General features: G+C 38.1%; 1 protein-coding gene across 2 annotated transcripts in view; it reads left to right on the top strand.

Moving 5' to 3' along the window:
* The first annotated feature begins 2,668 nt into the window (after positions 1-2,668).
* Positions 2,669-15,667, top strand: part of DOCK2 (dedicator of cytokinesis 2) — a 535,580-nt gene continuing 522,581 nt past the window's right edge. For both annotated transcript variants that reach the window (XM_074212450.1, XM_074212449.1), the window contains exon 1: positions 2,669-2,772. In XM_074212450.1, the coding sequence (XP_074068551.1) occupies positions 2,730-2,772 (43 nt within the window). In that variant the 5' untranslated portion in view covers positions 2,669-2,729. The remainder of the gene's footprint in view (positions 2,773-15,667) is intronic.

Genomic DNA, 15,667 nt, shown 5'->3' with positions numbered 1-15,667 from the left:
ACATAACTTGTTTAGCCATTCTCCTATTGATGGGCCTCCCCTCAATTTCCAATTCTTTGCCACTACAAAAAGAGCTGCTATGAATATATTGGAATATGTAGGACGTTTTCCATTTTTTATAATTTCTTCTGGATATAGACCCAGAATAGGAATTGCTGGGTCAAAGGGTATGAACAGTTTTATTGCTCTTTGGGCTTAGTTCCATATTGCTCTTCAGAAAGTTTGGATCTGTTCACAACTCCACCAGCAATGCATCAATGTCCCAATCCTCCTATAACCTCTTCAACATTGGTCATCTTCCCTTTTTCTTATATTGGCTAATCTAATAGGTGTGAGATTATATCTCATTGCTATTTTAATTTGGATTTCTCTAATTTGCTAATGTTTATAGCATTGTATCTCAGTAATCTTCTGCCTCTCTGCCATGAAGAAGAGTCATGCTACATAATCTGTTTTGGTTTATGCATTTTCATTCACTCAGAATCAAATTTCTTTTCATAATTCTTTCATTTACATTGTTGTAAGTCTTCTGGGACCATTGGCATGATTTCTTAGGGTGGTGACAATGGTTGCATATCTAAGTATATCATAAGTATTTTTCTTCCATGAATCCAAGTTGATAAATTTAATGATTGATGTATTTAACATCTCTATCAATAGTATATTGGTGTAGCTATCCTCTCACAGTCCTTTCAACTCTCATTTCTCATCTTTTGCCATCTTTGTCAATTATCTTGATGTGAGGCGACATCTTTGAGTTGTTTTAATTAGTATATCTCTTACTAGTAGTGATTTGAAGTCTACTTCTAAATTGTCTTTTATACACTACAATTCTTTTGAAAGCTATTTGTTCATTTTTGGCAGTTTGTAATGTATTTTAATTATTAAACTGTTGAATTTATCAGGTTCAGTATTGTGCTACCAAGCATATTAGTATTTAAAAAAAAGGTGTTAGGTTTTTACTTTTAAATTTGATTGAAACTTATGTAATCAGTCAAATGAATTGAGTCTATCAAGTTCTTTTCACAGTGCTATAAAATAAAATAGAAAAACCTACATCTCAGAGGTAATGAAGTCAAGTGAAAAGAGCATTAGATTTGACAGAATATTCAGGGTCTTATTCTGACTTTGCTATTTTCTATCTCTGGGACCTTAGGCAAATCATTTCACTTTTTCTGGGCCTTAGTTTCCTATCTGAAAAAGAAGACTATTATAGTAAATGATCTCTAATGCACCTTCCAATTCCAAATCCCATTTTCCTATGTTTAAGTACTATGCAAATATTTACTTTCTTTTCACTGGATGAAATTCATATCCTCCAGATAGCATCTTATTTAAAGAAAAATTAATCTTTATTCCAGTTATTCTCCTTAAAAATTCTGACAAGGCTGACAATAAATTGAGAATTTCACACCTTGGAAATTTACTCTGAACAGGTATAATCTATGGAACAAGTTTTTAACTCTTTATGCCTCCAGCTCCATGCAGGAGAAAATTACTCTTTAGAAGTTTGAGGAGTTAAATCACAACTCCATCTAGATCAGCATCCTAGGATTTGAAGTGACTTCTAAAAGTACCTCATCCCTTTCACACATTCTTAGTTTTAATAGCCAGAGCATTTGTATTTGCCATAGCCCTATAGAGAAAATAAACCTAACTTAGAACTCATACCAATTACCAAATTTTCTAACTATGGGTATGTAAAGGGTTACTTGCTGGATGTGTGGTAAAAGGGATTATTGATTAGGTAAGGGGTGGGCTTTTAGAAGGCTTAGATTCTGTGATCTTCTGTGCTATTGTGTATTGACCTTGGTTTTTAAGTGGTATATTTCAAAACATACTTGACTGCACTGCCAGAAAACTGAAAAGGTTACTATTTCCTCATAGCATCTTGTCAGTTTCAATATTTCTTTATCTATTTTATTGATTTTTCCAGTGCAAAGCAAAGAAGTGGTTACAGATCAAAGAAATTCACCATGCTAATACACCTGTATTTTTCCATGGACAGGAAAATAGAAATCCCGTCTTTACTAAATTCTGGGTATTTTGAGGAAATCTCTTTCATCAATGTGATTCCCACCTTCAAAAGGAGCGAGAGAGTAAGGAGTGGGGGACTGACTCCTCAGAAGAATCTCTTTTCTAAACATCCCGTGCTTTCCCTGCCTATGCTTGTAGTTGTAGCCTCTAAGTTTGAGGGGAGGTAATGTTTTTCATACGGTCTTTGTATCCCCAGAGCCCCCTTAGTTCACCGCGGTTAGTAAATACTTGTTATTAGATTAAATTGAGATAGGCCAAGCAATCTTCCCTGTCTTTTTCTGCAAAACTCCTGCCACCTGAGGGAAGTCACCCCTAGGGCTCTTGCCCTCTCTGATGCTCGCTCCACGCTCGGAGCCCCGGTCCAGCTCCCTTCTCTCCCCTGCCCCAGGAAGAGAGGCCAAGGTAAAGGGCCCCGCCGTGCCCCTTTATCCTCCTCCCCCTCTCAGAGCCTTCCCGACCGGGAGAGCGCCGCGCACCCAGGGCCCCGCGCCCCGCTGCCCGACAGGTGTCTCTCCACCTTCCCCCCCGGAGCCACCTTCCCAGCCAGCTCCCAGCCGGGGGCGGGAGCGGGGAGCCCCAAAGAAGGAGGGCGGGCCCTGAGAGGGAGTTTGAAAAGAGGAAGGAAGTGGGGCGGGCTGAGCGCTCAGCTACCCCTCGGAGGTCCTCGGAGGCAGCGGTGCCAGGGCCCAGCCATGGCCCCCTGGCGCAAAACTGACAAGGAGCGTCAAGGCGTGGGTAGGTGTGCGGGACCCCGCCTGGGAGCGGGCGGCGGCGGGGACCCTATCCGCGGGGCCAGGGAGGGGGGCGGCCTTCTTCCCCATCCCCAACAGTTCCAAACTTGATCCCTCGGAGTCCCAGCTCCTCGTGCACCTCCGGCCTCAACGCTTCCACCCTCGCTAAGAGGAAAAGAAGGGGATGCTGGAAGGTAATTAGCGCTCCCCCTCTCTGAGCTGCCGCTCCCGAACAGGTCGCCGGCGTCCAGAGCCTCTAGCAACTTCTGCATTTGGGGGAAGTTGAGCAGAGCCGCCCTGGGCTGCGGGGGCCGGGGCCAAGTGTGTCACCTCTGGCTCCTTGCCCCGGCCCGGCCTGGCTCCTGGCCCCGGAGGGCGGGGACCCAGGCTCTCTTCGTCTTTCTTCCCCCTTTCTGTACCCCGCTTCCTCTCCTCCCCAAGTTGTTGGCTGCCTCTGCAGGTTCTTCTGAGGTTAGATGACCCTGAGATTTGTGGAGTGAGGCCAGAAGACTTGTCAGGCCTTGAACTGAAAGAAGGGATGCTAAGCAGTGTGCTCAGTTTGGAGATGTTGAGCTAGACTATATTGTATCCACGCTTGGAGAGAGAGAGAGAGAGAGAGAGAGAGAGAGAGAGATTGATTAAACAAATACCCCCTTCTACTTTCGGTCCCAATACCCAGAGGTCTCTAAAAAACTGCTGAGTGAGAGAAAGTCTCGGTCTATAAGCTTATTTTTTTTTCTCTTTGCGACTGTGCAACAATCCTGTTGTAAGATTTTGCAGAAACGTGGTTGGGGGAGAGAAAAGGTTGGCTATCCACATCAGATCCGTTATACCACAGATCAAATAATGCTCTACTTTGACTTCATCTCTGGTAGTGGAGGAAATGAGAGAATAAATACACCCAGACGGTTAAGGTTAGGGTAACACCTTTAAGAAGTCTATATTGTTTCAGAACAAAAGAAAACTAGGCTTCAGCCTAACAATTCAAGTTGACCTAAGGATCTGGTGATGTTATTCATGACAACTTTGGAAACTGCTGATGAAAATTCACTCAATCTGATTGAAGAGGAGGGCTCAAATTGTGATTTTAGAAATGTATTGACCCAATAAAGGTCTTCAAATTCAACAAAGGATTCTCTCCTTTGATGAATCTGAACCATTCTCTCTCTCTCTCTCTCTCTCTCTCTCTCTCTCTCTCTCTCTCTGTATGTGTGTGTGTGTCTTTTTTCCATTTCTCTGTGTGTGGCTGTCTGTCTCTGTCTGTCCCTTTCTCTCTCAGATTCCCTTTTTAAAAGGGATAGGAAATCTCCAGGTAGGGAACTAGTAGGCAAAAACATTTGCTAGGAGTCCCTCTGCTTCCTTGTCCCTAAAACAGAACCACTAGGTTCAGTTTCTTGTCTATTCTTGACTCTGAGTGTGAACTGCTTTGGGGCTTCCTCATTTCTAAAATGGAGGGGAAATATCTGCCCTCATATGGTTGCATGGAAACCATATGAGACAACAGAAGGGGAAAGTGCTCTGAACATAACTATGGTGCATGGAGAAGAGTCTGGGTTTGAAGTCAGAGGACCTAGATTCAAATTCCAACATCACGTCCTTCTACTTGCTCCCTCAAGCCATTCATGGCACTTCTCTGGTTCTCCTTGTCCTCATTTGTGAATTGAGGCAATTGGACTAAACATATTCTAAGGATCCTTCTAGTTCTAAATCCATAACCCTTTGTTTCTAAAATATTCTTGACAAAAGGTATGAAACTATTCATTTCACCATTTCTGAATTACTGGACAGACCTGGTTCATTGTTAACCTTTTTGTGGTGAGGTTGGCATTTGCTACCCAGGCTTAGTGACCTTAACACTTTTGCATCAAGGCTTTCAGGGGCCTGCCTTTATACATCTTATTTAGTGCCTAGTATTATGGTCAAAAACTGGAGGTCTGCAGAGGAAGGTCACTGGAATGAAGAAGAGTCTCTAAATCATGCTGTATGAGAGTAAGATGAAAAAACTATGAATGTTTGACCTGGAGGGTGAGACCTCAGGGGGTGAGAACTGATATCTTCAAGTGTTATTTCATGTAAGAAGGATTAGACCTGTTCTGAGGGAATAATTAGTGCTAGAAAGGGCAAAAAAAGACAAAATTAGATTTGATATCTGGAAAAATTTCCCAACAGTGAGAATAATTCCAAGTTGGTATAAGTGACGTTGAAAGGGAGTGATGAGTTCTTCCTCAGTAGAGGGTTTTGGACTGAGAAAGGATAGCCACTTGAAAGGCATTTTGTAGTGAGAATTATTTTTTGGGTGTGGGTGAGATGGCCTTGTTTCCCCTTCCAGCTCTGAAATTATGTAATCCTGTGACTCACAGGACACAGTGTTAGGCACTAGAAATATAATACATAAGGCCTGTCTTCAATTCTGGTAAAAGATTCAAGATATATGTATGTATATGTGTGTGTGCATAGATATAGATATGTATATGTAAGTGACATGAGAAGTTCAAGATCACATTTACTACTATGCCAACTGTAAAAATGGGTATTGGAATATTAAATGTTATAAGAGTTAAGAGGAGAGGGCAGTAATGGAGTACTGGGAGTAAAGATTAATAAGATGTGATTTGAATTGAACTTTGATGGAAGAAGAGAAGAGTACAAACATGTAGAGCAAAGGTGAAGTATTTTACAAAGGACACAAAGGGAGGGATTTACATGAAGTTGAGGGAATGGTAAGTAAAGTACTTTGGCTTTAATGTCAAAACTTTTCAGGTTAGATGATCCTTTTGATGTCAACAATTTTGACAAGCTCTTCATGTTTTACTAGTTGTATTATTAGTATCATTGCTTAAGAAATTCTACTAAGAATTTAGTGATGTCTTTAAATGGATGTAGAAGTTTCACTGTAGTCATATAAAGGAATTTAGGAACCAGAAAGGGGAAACATGCTTCTTACCATTTGGATCCTTTCATCAAAATAAATAGCCAAGACCTGAACAGATGGAAGAAAAACCTACAGAATTCAGGAAAAAAACTCACAAGTCTGGGACAGAGGAAGAATGTAATAGTGATGGGGGATTTCAATGATCTAGTCACCTGTTGAACTGTTTTCTCTCTGCCCAAAGCAGGGCAACTAATGATTTCTTGCCTTCACTTAATGATTACTTCATACTTCAGAAGGTAAAGGAAGCAATGAGGACATTCTAGACATGATTCTTATCAATAAGATAGAATCGGTTGCTTAATTAGAAGTGATAGGAACTTTAGTTAAGGTAGGGTTGGAGTGAGGTGGCAAGAAATGACCACTTCATCCTAGATTTTATGATAGAGAAGGAAATAGAATGCTAGTATTAATCTCACAGGCTCAATTTGGGAAAGTCACATTTACAAGGATTCAGAGAAAGGATAGATAGGTTCCCATAGATTAAAATCTACTGCAGAAGTCATTCCAGGTAAGAAGAGAAATTCTCAAGAATGAAATTCAGACAGAATGAGCATAATAAAGTGCTAGACTTAGACCTAGGAATATCTAAGTTTAAGCCCTCACTTTCACATTAGTTGTATTTTTCTGGGGGCAATCACTTAACCTCTTTCCCTCAGTTTCCCTCACCTATAAAACAATAGGATTAGATTAAATGATCTTTAAGGCTCTTTCTAGCCTAAAATCCATGTTAAATCAAATATTCCAATGTGAAGAAAAGGGGGATTTGTCTAAAGAGACAGTTGATCATTCACAGAGACCTCACTGACTAAGGTAAATCCAAAAGGTATTTGTGTGTATGTACATATATAAAAGATAGGAAGAGCAGGTAATTATGGATGAATATGAAAGTATGATAAGATGCTATTATAAGAATATTAGTAATACTGAAGCTCAAATTTATCTGAAGGCTGTGAAAAATGCTAAGGACAACAAAACCATTTTAAAATATTAGAAGAAAAAGGATGTTCAGAGAGGGGATGGTACTAATATAAGTAGCTTGAATCTAGATGATAATAATAGATAAAGGCAGGACAAATTTTTTTTCTATCAAGAAGAGTAGTATTTGTACTGGAAAGTCAAAAAGCCATGAAGGGTTAATGTTCAGTTGAAAATAAAATATGTGGGGAAATAGTGCATCTAACTGGCTTGGATGAGTTCTGGTCACAAAGCTCAGAAAACCTATTATAAATGGACACATTAAAAAAAAAGCCTGGCAGATTTGATTTCTGAGTGAATATTTTTTGAAAATTCACAAAAGCAGAGGGACAACAGGAGTAAAGACAGATAATCTCATTTTCAAAAAAAAGTAAGAGAGTAAAGCCTTCAAATTATAGACCAATGAACTGGACTTTGATTCCTGGAAAAATTCTAAAATTATTTTTATATATGTGTATATATGTGTACACATAAATATGTGACTTTGATTCCTTAAAAAATTCTAAAATTATTATATATGTATATGTGTAAATATTTACATTATTAAATATATACACATATGCATGCATACACACATACCCATATTTATGATATATCAAGGTTAGTGAGCATCTTGTAAAGGAAACAGTGATCACCAAGGGTGAATATATCTTTATATGGAATAAAAAAGATCATTCTAGATCAAGTTCTTAATCTGGGAATCATTGGACCTCTCTCCCCAAGTGGTTAGGATAAAAAAAACTATTTCAAACATAATATTGATTTCCTTTGGAATTCAATATCTTATATTTTAATGCATTTATTAATATTATCTGAGGAGTCTGTGGTCTTCACTAGACTGCTAAAAACAAATCTATGACACATACAAAAAGTTAAGAACCCCTGTTCCATACTTACTTTTTTTTTTGACATTTTGTGGAATATTGTAGATATGCTTTTCTTAGATTTTGTCAAAACTTTTGGCAAGTTTTTTCCAAACTATTTTTATGGAAAAGATGGAGAGAAATAAACTAGATCATATGGGGGATCAGTACTGGCTAGATTCAAGAACTGGTTATTGATGCTTGATGTCAACTTGCAAGGAAGTCTCTGAAAGTCCATGGTTCTGTCCTTAGCCTGTTGATGTTTAGTATTATCAATGACTTGAAATAGTCCATATGAATAGCTGGAGTGGATTCTCTAAACACATGCATCTCGTGTTTCCTTTGAGCCTTGCTGATAGAGTGCTGCACCTTCTATGATGAAGGCACACCATGCTGGGTGGGCTAGTGTCTCCCATGTTGCATAGTCAGTTCCAAAGTTCTTAAGAGAGACCCAGAGTGTCCTTGTATCGTTTTTTTTTCTGATCCCCCTGTAAGCACTTGCTTTGTGTTTAATTCTCCATAAAATGTATATGGCATGTTTATGTTTGGCATTCAAACAACATGGCCAGCCCATTTAGTTGGGGCATTGAATAAGTCACAAATGGTGTATGCATCAAATTTGGTGACAAAGCTAGGATAGAAGAGTCAGGGTACATAAAGTTCTCCACGGATTGGGACATTATGGTGAATATAATGTGATGGAAGTTATTAGAGATAAATGTAAAGTCATACACTTGAGTTCAAAAACAAGCTTTAAAAATCCAAGATAGGATACTTGTGGTTAATTGGCAGTTGGGTTCAAAATTGGTTGTTTAAGTGAACTGCAAGCTAAATATGAGTCCGCAGTGTGATATAGCTACCAAAAGAGATAATGCAAATTTGGCTTCATTAAGGCATAATTTCTAGGACTAGGTTAGTGATAGTGTATATGTGCTCTGCCTATTTCCTTCTTGCTTGCATTTGGAGTATTGTGTTTAGTACAATATTTTAGGAAGGACATTGATAAACTAGATGTAATTGAAATCAGGTTGTATGAAGTACAGGTGAAGGGATTGGAATTGTTTCATCTAACAAAGGTAATGGTGGGGAACTGATAGCAATTTTCTAGTATTTTGGTCTCAAAGAGCAGAACTCAGCCTTAGCTTGAAGAGATTATAGATTTAGGTTTAAGATAAGGACAAACTAACAATTAAAGCTATTTGAAAATGGGATGTACTGCCTTAGGAGATCATTTGTTTTTTCTTGTTAGAGGTCTTCTAGCAAAGATTGGATAATCAGTCAGTCTATAAACATTTCCTAAGTCTACTAATTGAGCACTGTACTAAATACTGAGAACACAAAAAGAGGCATAAAGTCCCCACCCTCAAGGAACTCCCAGTCAACATGCTAACAACTGCATAGAGACCAATCAATCAACAAGCATTTATTAAAAAATATCATGTTCCAGGCACTGTTGTAGTGCTGTAGAAACAAAGAAATCCCTAAAGAGTTTATCTTCTATAGAAGATAAATAAACATGTAAATATGTGTGTGCTCGTGTGTGTGTGTGTGTGTGTATGTGTGTATATACATATATACGTAAATTCATGTAAAATAGATACAAACTGAGCAAAGGTTAATGGGGGTGGGTGATAGAGCAGGGTAGGAAGCACTTGCCAGTCTTAAGTAGGAGATGGCATTTGAACTAAGCTTTGAATAATGTAGGAGAGTCTTATTTAGTATATATTGTACTACATTACCTTTGAGATTCCTCCAACTCTGAGATCCTGTGGTTTTTGCGTTTTCTTTAGCACAACAATATCTGCCTACATTTGAAAAAAGTGACACATTTATGTGCAAGATGCTATTCAGTGTACTAAAGATACATTTGTTGTACTGAGAGTACACAATACAGCACGTTTTTGGTGCCCCCCAAAATATCAAAACAATAGTGATTGGTGTGTATATGGATTCACTCATCACTCCACCCCTAGCATTCTGAAACCTCTTGCTGGAGGAATTCTGAGGTTAAAGAAATGGACTGGTATACCAAAGAAAAGAAGAGCATGAATGTCAGGCTAATGAGATTTTGAACTGTATTCTTTGGACAATAGAGAGTCACTGAATACTTTATAAAGGAGATTGATTTGTATAGAATGTGTTAGATGATTTGGAGAGGATAGAGACTTAATGAAGAGAAAAGGGATAGGATGCAACAAAATAAGATACCATCATCTTCTTGCTCTTATGTCAATTTATAAACTATACCCAATGAAAGTTTTTCTGGCCCTTAGCAACATAAAAACAAAAACAACAGATCTTTCAGTTTTTGACCTTGCCATGTACCTCCTTTCTTCAGGAAGACTAAAGAACTAAAAAGAAAAAAAGAAAAAAAAAGAAAATTTTGTTGTAGAAGGAAACAATAGTTTGCCATGCTCAATGGAATTAGTCCACATTTTCACTTATACACTACATTAAACAATATATTAGCCTGCCCACCCCGTGTTCATTATTATAAGTCTAAGGACAGTTCACTTGGATTCTCTATGTAGAGTAGGCATGGAGAGTAATAGGGTACTGGAAACCCCAAAACTAAGGTTAGATAAGTCAAACTGGGGCTAGATTTTAGTTCAGATTCGATTAGAAAGGGAAAGCTCATCTATTTTTAGGGTTTTTTTTAGCTTGTTTTATTTCCCTAATTCTTGGTATAAGTTCTTACAAAAAAATCTAAAATGCTAAAACTAAATGGAAGAGGGACTTTTTCATACCCTGTCAGCCTAGATAGGGGGAATATGTGTGGTGCTAAGAATGGAAGTACCAGGTCTAGAAGCTGGAAAAAACCCATCAGAGCTTGAGGTCTAAGAGTTGGAGGTCAAGGGCAGCTAAGAATCCTTTTGTTTGGGAATCTCATTACTCAAAAGAAATTTTAAATTGGCTGGTAATGTTATTATAATTGAGGCAGGAATAACACAGGATTATAGATAGAGAGTTGGAAAGGTCTTTAGATATTATCTTATCACCCAATGACCTGCTACTTATGCTTATGAGTTGGTTCTGATCTTCAGAAATTAAGCTTAAAGGCAAATATGAGAATAAAAATTGGAAATTTGCCTTTGCCTGAACTTCCCTTCTATCCAGTGTGCTTTTCCAATTTGGAATGTAGAGATCCCATTGATTGTATTTATTTAAGGTTTTTGCAAGGCAAATGGGATTAAGTGACTTGCCCAGGGCCACACAACTAGGTAATAAAGTGTCTGAAGTTCCATTTAAACTCAGGTATTCCTGACTCCAGGGCTGGTGCTCTATTCACTTTGCCCACCTAGCTGCCCTGATCCCATTGATTGTAGAGCTCATCTTTAGCTCATTTGTTTAAATCTCAATTCTATGTTTGTAGATGACTCATTGATAAGTGGTATTATTCTGTTGTTGCCTGACATAATGCTAGTGTTTTCCCAAATATTGCCATGTACATGGTAAATGCTTCATGTTGATTGTTGACTTATCCCCCCCCCCTTCTTTTTCCTTCTTTTCAAAACTATAGTATCATGCTTTATTCAAAACAACAAACATTTAAACAAATACTAAGTTCAAAGCATTATGCTCTGTGCTGGGTGAGGTACAAAGTTTGAATAATGCACAGTTCTTGTCTTCAAGGACCTTACAGTCTAGAAGGGGGATAAAAAGCTTTCACAAATAAGAGAAGTCAAAGGATAAGTGGAAAGTATATTACTAGCTTGGGGGAGGGGGGGAGGAAGGTATGTTGAATTGGATAATATTAGAGCCAGAATTAACATGGGTTTTTTGTCACAGAGAAGGAAATCTAAGGAATTGTCTTACTTAGCACTTCCATTCCTTTAAGAAGGGAAAAATGGGGGGTGGCTAGGTGGCGTAGTGGATAAACACCGGCCTTGGAGTCAGGAGTACCTGGGTTCAAATCTGGTCTCAGACACTTAATAATTACCTAGCTGTGTGGCCTTGGGCAACCCACTTAACCCCATTTGCCTTGCAAAAACCTAAAAAAAACAAACAAAACAAAAAAAAAAAAGAAGGGAAAAATAGGTATATCAACTACTATTGGTGGAGCTGTGAACAAATTCAATTCTTTTTTAAAAAATTTATTTATTTTCATCCATTTGCACATGTATATTTTTAAGTTACAAAATTGCCTTCCAGCTTCCCTTAACACCCCTTTCCCCTCAGAGGGGAACAGTCTGATTAGCATTGTGCATACATATTTTGATAAACATGCTTAGAGATTAGTGATTTTGAGTATGAGGAATTAGCATTAAGGGAAAGAGATAATTTTTTTAAGGTGTTTATTAAATTTTGAAAATTTTTTTGGGGGGCGGTGTTTTGTTTTATTTTGTTTTTCTTCCTCTGGATGGGGATAATATATCCATAGCCAGTCTAATACAGTTGTCTTAGCTCTCTGAACTGCTGAGAGGAGCCGCTTCCATCAAGGTTGTTCATCTCAGGATGTTGTTTTTGATGTGTACATTGTTCTCTTGGTTCTACTCCCTTCACTCAGCATCAGATCCCATATGTCATTTCATGCTTCTCTAGAGTCTGACCATTTATGGTTTCTTATAGAACAATAGTATTCCATAAAATTGATGTACCATAATTTGTTTAGCCATTCCCCAATTGATGGGCACTGAAGAATAATTTCCAATGATACTACTGTGAAATCTATACCCCAAGGAGATAAAAGAAAAAGGGCCTATATGCACAAAATATAGCAGTTTATTTCATGCTAGTAAAGAATTGAAAACTGAATAGATGTCCATAAATTGTGGAATGGTTGAACAAGTCATGATTTATGAGGTGACTGAATGCTATTTTATTATAAGAAATAATGAAGGGGATAGTTCAGCAGACTTAAGAAGGTCTATGTGATCTGATGCAAAGTGAAGAACAAAAGGAACAATTCACACAGTAACAGCAATATTTTAAGGAAAATGAACTGTTAAACTTAGTAACTTTAATCAAAATATTGATTCATTACTCCAAAGAACTCATGATATAAAATGTCATCCATATCCAAACAGAAAACAGATTCAGACACCTCTCCCCTCCCCTCCCCCTCCCCAGCCCCTCTCCTCTCTTCCCCTCCTCTCCCTCTCCCCTCTCTCTCCCCTTTCCTCCCCTCCCCCTTGCCCCTCCCCTTTCCTCTCTCCTTTCTTTCTCCTTTCCTTCCTCCCTCTCTCAGCTAATTCAGAAATATGTTTAATATGTTTTGATGACTATATATATAGATATTATATATATAGTATCTTTTTTTGCTCTCTCTCATTGTGTAAAGGTAGAATTAAAGGGAAGAAGAAAATGTGGAACTGAAAATAAAAGTTTTAAAAATGGTTAATGTGGAATAAAATAAACTCCAAGTACATTCTGCTCACAGCAGAGGTGAGGTTGGGAGTGAGATGGAGAAAGTGACTTGAAGTTGAAGGCCCAGAAAAGAGACAATTCCTTAGCCTCAACTAGAGGTTTATACTTTCTTGTAGAGATCTCTGTAAACTGAGGATCTGTCTGTAGGAACCTAGGAGTGGATGAATTTGAGACCAGAATGAGTCTGGAAAGGAGCTATCCTCCCTGTTCAGCTGTTTCTCCTGAGTCATGAGAAAAGAGGGAATACTCATTGCTCTGATGGGGCGTTGATACTAAAACAGGCCACATTTCTATAATATCTGACTTAAAGCACTCTTTACTGTGAGTCAGGAGACATCACTAGCTTCATTTCCCTGCCCTAGTACTAATGCTGAGCCTTAGTTTCCTTCTCAGAAAAATGAAGAGCTTGGACAGGGTCATCAATAAGGTATTATCTAGCTCTGAATTTAATTCAACTTCAGCTCAGATTCAGTTTTAGTTGAGAGTTGAATGAACCTTCCTGTGTGACCTTGCACAAGTCACTTCCTTTGCTAGCTATGTGATCCTCAATAAGCCACTTAACCTTTGTTTCAGTTTTCTCAGTGTAAAATGTGGAAAATAATGGCCTTGTTCTCTTACAGTTATTGTGAGGATCAAATGAGATAATATTTTTTTTTAGGTTTTTGCAAGGCAAATGGTGTTAAGTGGCTTGCCCAAGGCCACACAGCTAGGTAATTATTAAGTGTCTGAGACTGGATTTGAACCCAGGTACTCGTGACTCCAGGGCCGGTGCTTTATCCACTGCACCACCTAGCTGCCCCTATGAGATAATATTTTTAAAAGCTTTTAGTACAGTGTCTGCACAAAATACCTTCTTTCATGTGGCTTTATTTTCCCCCTCTATAGAATAAAGGAGTTGGGTCAGATGATCTCTAAGGTCCTTTCCAGCTCTAACATATCATTTAGAGGGAATTTTTTTGTGCCTATATGGGTAGATGAAAATTGACTTTAAGATTTCCCCTAAAGCATATTTATCTTAGGATTCTTAACTTGGGATTCATGAACTTTTTAAAAAAATTAACTGTGTCTCAATATAATTTGTTTTCTTCATAATCCCAAGAATATAGTTTTATGTATTGAAAACCATTTTTCTGATAAAGGGTCCATAGAATTCATTAGTCTCTCAAGGGATCTATGACACATAAAAGATTTAAGAACTCTTACTATGAACTTTTCACTCCATCTCCACCCTTCCCCTCTAAAAAGTGATCAGATTTCTTGTAAATCAAATATGAATAAATAACTGTCCTAACAATGATCAGCATCTTCAGGGTTGGTAGCTTTCCCAGAAGTCAGTGGCTTCATGGGGAGTTTAGAACCTTTGTCTCCCACAAAGAGTGGGGGTTTGTATCTCCTCCCTCCTCAAAACCCAAATGAGAATATCTCTCCTATAGCTTGCCCCAAGCACCTTTTGTGATGCTTGGTCTAGACATAGAAATTCCCACATTTCTGGAAAGTATGGCCTTTGTATTGATGCACTCAATTCTAGACTTCAAATTCTTTAAAAGTTTCTAAAACCCATGCATTTATTATTCAGTTACATGTGAAAATTAAGTGATATTTGTCTATGAAGTCTAGGAGAAATTTTTCTCTTGAAAAACCATAAATATTTTTTCTGCACCTAGCCTCCCCCCTTAATCAATTTTTATAAGTCAAAAGTCTGCAATGTTCTTTATTCTGTCTTAGAAGAACAAACTAACAACAAAATAAACTTTAGAGCAGATGTTCAGGCTGGCTTGATTTTTTTTTTTGAGGTTTATAGAATTATTTTAGATCTTGACCAGTGGTGTCAAATTCAAATAGAAATGGGGGCTACTAAACCACACATAAAGATCCCTGTGGGCAACATATTGACTTAGAAAGCTACACATGTTTTTGTATTTTTTAATTTATTTTTCAATATATTATCATTTGATAGGAAACCCATGAACCTTAATCTGGTTCAGGCCCCCCTCAGGAATGGTATGTTTGAGATTTCTCATCAAGACTCATTCCCATCCCCTGATTTTCATTGCACAGAGGGTTGAAGTGAGTCATTCCAAGTCAAATACTAGTTAGTGGCAGAACCAAAATTAGAACCCAAGAGATAAGGCCTAGTCCAAAAAAAGTTCTCCCTTTCACTGTGCTGCCTAAAACCTCTTCAGAAAGCAGGATAGATTAAATATCAATTTTTGTTTAATTTACTTCTCCCTTCACGCAGACTTCCTCCCATAGAAGGTATAATTTCCTTGACAACCTAACAGAACCATAGAAGGCAGAACGAATGATTGAATGTGTCAAACACTATGCTAGGCACTGTGGATAAAAATAGAAAAATTTGTAGGCAGCCCCTTTTATCAAGGAGGTCACCTTCTAACTGAAGAGACAACCATTTCAGTTGCAGTTCAGATAGAAAGGCTCCTTGGTCCTTAGGGTTTGGTGACAACAAAGATGGTAACTCATGGCCAGATAAGATCACATCTGTTTCTAAGATAGAACTATTTGATAAAATCAAAGTCTTGGAGTTGATAATCATGTTTTCTGGCTGCTGATGAGTTGGGTACCATAGCATCAGTAAAGACAGTTGTGTAGTCAACCACAAGGGTTGCTTCCCTGAACAATGACTGTGAGGTCAGATCTGGAACAACACTTGTGGTCAGTTGTCCTTCATTTTTAAAGAGGACCATGATATTAAGGAAGTGAAATCATGACATGTAAGTGAATTGAATTTTGAGTGAGGGGGT

This window comes from Macrotis lagotis, chromosome 1 (assembly GCF_037893015.1).
Source record: "Macrotis lagotis isolate mMagLag1 chromosome 1, bilby.v1.9.chrom.fasta, whole genome shotgun sequence".
Classification (NCBI taxonomy): domain Eukaryota; kingdom Metazoa; phylum Chordata; class Mammalia; order Peramelemorphia; family Peramelidae; genus Macrotis; species Macrotis lagotis.
Note: the sequence above shows the minus strand (reverse complement) of the source record. Positions and strands in the feature narration are given on the sequence as shown.